Source organism: Embiotoca jacksoni, unplaced genomic scaffold (assembly GCF_022577435.1).
Source record: "Embiotoca jacksoni isolate LCO1_2020_lvr unplaced genomic scaffold, fEmbJac1.0.p SCAF_35, whole genome shotgun sequence".
NCBI classification, from domain to species: domain Eukaryota; kingdom Metazoa; phylum Chordata; class Actinopteri; family Embiotocidae; genus Embiotoca; species Embiotoca jacksoni.
In genome coordinates, this window is record NW_027185387.1 from 296,977 (window position 1) to 305,000 (window position 8,024).

Below are 8,024 nucleotides of genomic sequence, written 5' to 3' on the forward strand. Positions count from 1 at the left end.
CGTGAACTCCTTATGTTTAATAACATATATTTACATAGCTGAGCTCCACCCAAACCAGCTGAATCAGCTTCTTTTATGTGAGCAGTAACAAATTGATACTCAACCACAGACTGTAAATAAAAGTGGACGTAACTTCCGGCTTCGAAAAATGAGGCCAACGTGGAAGTGTAATCATAAAATAAGCTTCAAAAAGCCGCGTTTTTCGGTGGGCGTGTCTGTTTGATTGACAGGCCTGTCAGGTTACGGCTATCAGCGGGCGGGATCAGTCAGATCCCCCGCTTTTAACTTGAAAAAGCGCATACAGCTAAACTGCAGTGTAACTAAACTGCTCCCCGTTTACTGTCCCCCGTCCCTCGACCGGTGTGGACTCACATGTCTCCCCTGCTTGGGACCCGTGGGTGTGCTGCTGGAGCTGCGAGGCGTCGGTCCCAGCAGCCCGCTGCTGCCCAGCAGGCCCAGCCTGGCACCCCGGCAAGCTCCTGGAGGGCATCTGGAACTGGTGGAGGCTCCTCCTGGCCGACACGCTGCCCCCGACACAGCTAGCGGTGGGGAGGGAGTTGGACTGGCCAAAGCGGCTGCAGCGAGGATGAGACGACAATATTAAGATACAGGAAAGCACTGCTGGGGGGCGGGGGCGGAGCGGGGGCACTCCTGTAAATGAGTGTTGGGATGTTCAAAAACAAGGTTCAATCCTCATTGTAACACAAAATCTTTCCTTCAGTTGAATGAAGCTGCGGTGCAGAGGAGGAGAAAGATAACAGTTTTGAACGTATTTTAACTAGTTGTAACAACAAACAAAAAACGTGTTTTAATGTTAGATGATTGAAGCATTTTAATTCACATGTAACTTACTTTCTAACTGATAATAATTTAATCACCTCAAAACGACGAGTTTGAACAACGAAACAGTTTTGTCTGAAAACGAATCTCTAATTAGTTTTTTCTCTACATTTATAAGCACACACATAAAAAAGGAAATATTAACTTGAATCAGTGTTTGTGACACTTGCTAGAATTTAACGTTTTCACTGCGTCTGTGTAAAATAAATCCCCTCGTGTGTTCGTACCTCCTCTGCGGTCGGTACCCCCGCTATGTCAAGGAGGGTTTTCCTCGGAATGGACCGGAACAGCCTCTGGACCTGTTGTTTCCATGACAACAGCCTCTTCTTCTGCGTCTCGGTGAAGGACTGAGGACAGGGAGTACGAGTCAGGAATGAAATGAAGCACGACAGCCGAGGAGCTCGGTTTTACAACGAATGAATGCAACATGGATAATGTGTTAGGTATTACCATTAATTGTGTATTTGACCTTAAAGCTCTTTTAAAATTCTGCTCTTTAATTGATTAAAGTTCAATATGTGCCGTTCGCTTTCTCACACTCCTTCCTTCGTTGGGTACATTTATATTAAAATACAGTTGAGGAAGAGATGAAAAGAGGAGTGATTAAATTTCTATTCACACTTATAACATTAAAGAATATCAGTTTGATTAATGTTGGTCGGACATGCAGCTTATTGGAAATGTTAAATGTCAGAGCTGAACATCAAAGGCGGAGAGGGTACCTCGTGGATAAGGCACTTGTCGATGAGTTGTAGGTAGGAGCTGATGTTGTCCTCGTCCGACCTCGACACCAGAAGCTGGGTACAAACTGAGCACGAGGGAGAGAAAAACATTAGAAGGAAATAAAACCTCTCCGTATCCATGACAACAAACCACCTCCACCCCCCCCCCCCCCACCACCGAGCGCCGGCGCTCGAAGCTCACCTTTGCCCATGACGCGAGTGAACTGACTGGGCAGATCCCCCTCGGCGATGACGCCGGCGCCAGACTCCGCCTCCCCTCCGCCTCCGCTCCTCCCCCCGGTCAGGTGGGAGCCCGGCGCGGCGCTCTTGTTGCCCTCGGCGCTCAGCAGGGGGCGGTGCAGCGAGGCCTCCTCGCCGCCGCCAACGAAAGCCTTGATGGGAGACATGATCATCTGGTGGAGCTCCTGCAGCGGGGCGCGGAGGTTACTGCCCTCCAACACGTCCTGGTGGGAGGCAACGAGAGCAGGAAGTGGAGTGAGAGGACGAGCGGGTGGAACGGATGATGACGTTTTGATGAGCGACGGATGAATAGTGACATTAAAAATGTCAAGTAAAAAAAAAAAACTCCCTTTTTAAAACTCCCTGATGTTCCCCGACCCGTTGGGGGGGGGGAACGCCCGTGTTTACTTTTCACCTACAAGCTCAACATTAACGGGAGAAAGAGAAGCAGAGAATAAAGGTAAATACGTGCACATCTAGCTTTTCCTTCCCTCCCCTCAACAGAGCGACGCCGTACACGAGTCTGCGTGGACCCGAAATACCGAGCGACAGGTGTCTCGTTTCCGCGAGTCCCACAAATGCAGCGGCAACACATTTTAAAACGCAGCGTCGGTGAAAAGGTTACGCCTGAATTTAGCCGGCCCAAGAAGTCCCTGCTGCGGTTCGACCTTGAGCGTCATTGTCTTGCTTCGGGGAGGGGGGGGGGGGGGGGGGGCTGAATGGAAGCGGTGGAGGGTGTGTGTGTGTGTGTGTGTGTGTGTGTGTGTGTGTGTGTGTGTGTGGAGGTGGAGGTGGGGGGGAGGGGGGGTAAATACGAAGCCAAAAACTCTCCTTCCTGGATTAGGTGTTCCCTTAGCTGCCACCTCAGATACATAACACCGAGTGAGAATGGCCACCCTTCTCACTCTCTCACTCTCTCACACACACACACACACGCACACACACACACGCACACACGCACACGCACACACAGTCCTGTGGTGTCAACTAATGTCACAAAGCTCGATCGCTAATAACAACAATGACAAAAAAACAAAAGCAAAACAAATTTGAAGAAAAAAAAAACCAAGCTTCATGAGCACATTTCTTGCAGGTGTGAGGAAGAGGAGGAAGAGGATGAGGAGGATGAACAGGATGAATAGGAGGAAGAGGATGCGGTTTGCCGTCTCTCTGACCTTTTCCAGGCTGCGGAGGAGGTTCTGCCTCTCTTTGAGCTTCTGAATGCTGATGACGATCTTGTGTCTCGCTCCTTTGGTGACTTTCTGTCGGAGGAAACACAGTTTGACGTCAAGCAAAGGCAAAAAAAAAAATATATATATATATATAGCTGCCTGAAAAGAACGATGACCCGACTTTGAGATGTGCGTGAGGACGATTACGGGGCGTTCGTTTCAAACGGAGCGAAGCCGGCCGTCTCTCAACTTTGGGAAAATGTGACAGCGGCTACAATCAAAGCGAAGCGAGTCGACAAATAAATCGTCTGCTCGTCTTTTATTTGGGATGAAACTGATTCTGAAGAAATTCCTTTTAGTTTACTGGAAGTGGAACTTCTCCCGACGCTGACGGTCCAGACATCGGCGGTACATTGAATCCACGTGTCCCGTTGTTGCATTCGGGTCGGGACGGAGACAGAAAGAGTTGAGCAGCACCCGGAGGAAGCGGACGGCTTCCCCGGTGAGCTGCGGTCATTTCAGCGGAGTCATCAGTTTCAGAATAAACTCCTCGACTGTTGTTTGACGACGTTGAAACATTTATTTGTATTTATAGAACTCTATTATTTATAGAACCGAAGCATTGCGCCGCATACGAATGTCACTTTCTGAATTTGCTGTACGAGTATTCAATTATTATGTTAAAATGTGAAAACTCAACACTTCCTGCATCTGTGTCAAATTAAAAGCCATCGGCAGACAGAGTGCCTCCATTTCACAACAAGGCTCTTATTGTGAAACATTCGCAGGAAGCGGTGGCGACTGAAATCAGATAATAACAGCTTTAGAGGAGTAACGGAGAGAAACGTTTGAAAATAACAGGATCATATTGTTGATTTTTATAAAAATGTTAAGCGTTTGGGAAGATACATCCTTGAGCATTGTATGTAAACGTGTTGCCATGGAAACTGGGATTGTTGATGAATTTAGAATTGTTGATAAAAAGAAAGCTGTATTGTGACAACTTCGTGACAAGTTCTTACTTAAAATTTGTTTTAATATAAATATATATGTATATATATATATATACATATATATATATAAAACTACACTCGTCTACGTGTGCATGTTGATGTGTGAACCTGTGCCTCAAGTAGCTCCTCCGTCAGCGACATCATCTCGTCGTAGGTCATCGTGGAGAAGAGAGCGGCGTACTTGTGGAGGCGGAGACTCTTGAGCCAGGCGGGAACGTCTGCGGACACACACACACACACACACACACACACACACACACACACACACACACACACACACACACACACACACACACCTTCAGATTTAAGTCTTAAAATTATCACGACTGCAGTCAATAGAAAATATACACAGAACAATACATAAGAAATAAAAGTGAATACATTTGAACAGAAAACCCAGGAAGGATATCTGCAAAGGAATCAAATGTTGTAAAATACATCTTTAGATTTGATCTTTAACATCGTCGGTCCCTCGATGTAAACTTTCATATTCTAATGGACAAAACAACAACATCAAATGACATCACTCTGAAAGTATTTAATTTTGATGAGCATATAATATATTTTCTTTGACTAAGGAGTTGGGAAAAAAAATGATGTATATCCATTTGTTTTTACATGTTTATTGCTGTAATATATATGTATAAAAAAACCAATGAGGTAAATGTTATCAATAAATTTAAGATTCACGTGAAAATGAAACAACCCACGAAACAGTTAGAAAGATTGTTGTTTGATCAACTAATCAGATTCTCGCTGATCACGATTTTTTTGGGCCAAATCCTGGAATATCAGGGCATTTTAAAAACTGTTTTCCAGTCAGGGAAAGTCTGAGAACATTTAGACCGCCGATCGCGTGAACTCGTTGCGGAGACGTGTTCGTACTGATTCACGGTTTGCAGAGATGTCTGGTGCTCATTTAGTTTCTTTGCCAACAAGTACGCAACTGCTGAGCGGACGAACAGCGAGAAATGTCTTCTTTCTTTGCACGTGTTGGTGGTTCACGATCCTCTTCGTTACACCTTTGCGTATTTTTGGAGGAGTCAAAGTGCTTCACAGCGAGAGAATGACATGCAGGGTTTCACATAAAAACAAGGAGCATTTAAAAATATCGAAAAGAAATGAGATGCATAAGAAACAGATCAAAAGCATGAAATTAAACCCAAATAGAGTTAGATATGAATCCCACATTGTAAAATTACCATTAAATGAGGCCATAATTTGAGGTAGTTTTGTAGCTGGTGTAATTTTTGTAAAGCAGCTCGTGGTCGACTGCAGATTTACCGAAGAGTTCTGGTGACTCACTTTAAAGCAAAGTAGCTAATCGCTGCTTAAAAATTAAGATTTTGTCCGTCGGCTGTTAGACATGAAGTCTTAAAAGTCAGCGTCGACTGGAACAGTTGCATTAAGTTGGCAATGTGACGTCGAAGGCGCCTCACATCCCCTCAAAACTGTTGTCGCCAAAGCTGATCCAGTTATGCTTTTTTATTTATTTTTTTTTTCTAATGATTCATTTCTGCACAGCAACAGTGAAAGAGTCCCCCCCCCCCCACCCTCCCGCTACTCACCCCTCATGCCGCTGCCCTCCTCGTGGAAGGAGCTGCGGTGGAGCCCCGAGCCGCCGCCCAAGCCGGCGTCCTCCAGGTGCTCGCTGCCTCCGCTGCCCGAGGAGGCGATGCTGCTCTGGGGCGAGAGCGGCGCGTGGTCCGGGGCCGGGCCCCGAGCCGTCCGCAGGTCCTCCTGCGACAGCCAGACGTGGCCCAAGGGCTGGTTGCTGGGGCCGCTCATGGGAGGCGTGAGGGACACGGAGCGCTTCAGGGGGCTGTGCTGCTGGCCGCCGCCTCCTCCGCCGGTCAGGACTGGGGGGACGACAGCGAGACAATCGGCTGGATTTCAGCGGGATTTCACTCAAGTCTGATGTTTCGACGACACTTAACCTTTTAAAAACACTCTTATTTTTTTTAGGCCTGATGCTCGAAAAGTGCATTACATAATAAAAAGAGTATATCTCTGCAACCACAGTAAAAAATTATACAAAAAATATAGTTTTAATAATAAAGGGAACACTTGTGAGATTTGTTCAGATGTGTAAATATCTATATATGTCCATATTTTAATAATAGTTTTGCCAAGTCTTCTCCCTGGCCCGTCTACGGCTTAAAGGCTTAAACACATGAAGCCTTTTTTTTCCAGCGTGATTTCATTTAGCTTTTTCTTACCACAACATTCGACTAAATAATGAATATATATTTCTGTGCAAGTGTCGATACTCCTGTTAGTTTTTTTGGGGGGTATTTCATATAATATATATAATTAATATGAGAGTTGATTGTAACAGTAAATGTGAAACTTCATCCATGTTCACTTGCTGCATGGATTCTCTCCAGATACATCTTAATTGTGAACGTGAACTCTTGTCATCAGGTCTCGTAAAAGTGTGTGTGAACCGAGGCAGGAAACACACACACACACACACACACACACACACACACACACACACACACACACACACACACACACACACACACACACACACACACACACACACACGGCTCTCTCCGGTTTACAGTGCACCCCCCCTTCCTCCCCCCTCCCCTGAGATGTGTCTGAAATCACTCCCCTGTTTACTGTGCGGCGCATTAAATTACACGTGCCGTGTTGAAATGTGCTGTATAAATAAACAGACTTGACTTATCTTGGCTTCGTTACCCTCCGGCGTGTTATTTAAGCGTCCCGATTTGAAAGTGTGCGACTGTATCCGCTTATCTAGAAAAACGTCCCATTAGAAGAAGGGAGGGGTGGGGGGGGGGGGGGGGGGGGGGACTGCTGACGATGCATCTCTGCGGCTGACAGCGACGACGATTTACGAGCGTACGATATCTAGACGTAACTTATGCCGTGTAAGATGACATACTTCCATTAGTCCACGAACAAATAGCGCTCTTGCACGCAAGGACTCCTACTTGAGCAGTGCGGGAATTTTGACAGATTAAGTGCCGTTTTCAAATCGTAAACTGACGATCTGCGACGGCAGGAAATGACCTCATCGTGTGAGCGCATCGCCCGACCGAAAAAATATCTGCAGCTTTAAATCATTTCTACCCAGAAATCAACGGGTTTTCTGTTTAACCACGCTCAGCAAACGCACAGATTCTTCTCTCCAGCAGCGGTTAGTGAAAAAGAAACGCTTTTTGTGCAGCTTCCTCGGACGCCCTTTAATTTGGAAACCCTTTACGTCGGTGGCCACGCCCCCTTTTCCCCCTGGCGTAGCTGAGACGGCGACCGTTTAGGGTGGAAAGTGTTTTGAGTGCATCGCCCTGCATGTTTGTACTCCACAGCGTGAACGCACTCGGAACGAGTGCGTTGTCGGTACACAACATCTGGAACACATCAATTCTCTCCTTCACTTCCTCGTTGGGATCAGACACCTTCCAGTGAACGGACGAAATCACCTTTCTCTGTACAAATAATGATGGATTACTTATTGCCAAGAAATCTTTTAATGTGCCAACTCTCCTCTCTCTTCTCCGTCTCACTGACTGAAGTCTGTGCTCATCAGGACGAACGAATGATGGCGACCCGACAGGCTGCTGAAGGGCGTAAACGGAATTTTTAAAAAAAAGGTGGAGCGCCGAGGAGCTTTTTGTGTCACCAACGCTCTCTCCTCCTCCTCCTCCTCCTCCTCCTCCTCCTCCTATATGTGGTCCTCTTACCGTTGGCCGCTATGTATAGGACTTCATGGGCCCCCTTTAAAATAGGTTGCCCAGCTAACATTTCAAGTTCCAGTCCCTAAATATTAGCCATTTTCCCTAAATACAGTCTCAGCCCTACAACAGCTTCCTTACAAGGGGAAAGGACGGGCGGCGTGAGCCGCTGCGGCTTGGACTCAGGTTGAAAGTATAGCGGGGGAGGGGGTGGGGGGGCTGTCATCAGGATGTTCTGATCAGTGGTACACAGGTATGATGTGTGTGTGTGGGGGGGAGGGGGGGGGGGACCATTATACTTCATCATGGGCCCGGATGAAAAACAGCAACGGA

At 46.7% G+C, this 8,024-nt stretch overlaps 1 protein-coding gene across 1 annotated transcript in view; it reads right to left on the minus strand.

The window, feature by feature from the left end:
• samd4a (sterile alpha motif domain containing 4A) overlaps positions 1–8,024 on the minus strand; it is a 50,866-nt gene that overhangs the window by 14,311 nt on the left and 28,531 nt on the right. The window contains 9 exon segments of the mRNA XM_069165794.1: positions 373–468; positions 470–575; positions 1,068–1,087; positions 1,089–1,187; positions 1,563–1,648; positions 1,765–2,026; positions 2,978–3,064; positions 4,096–4,205; positions 5,556–5,846. Coding sequence (XP_069021895.1) covers positions 373–468; positions 470–575; positions 1,068–1,087; positions 1,089–1,187; positions 1,563–1,648; positions 1,765–2,026; positions 2,978–3,064; positions 4,096–4,205; positions 5,556–5,846 — 1,157 coding nt within the window.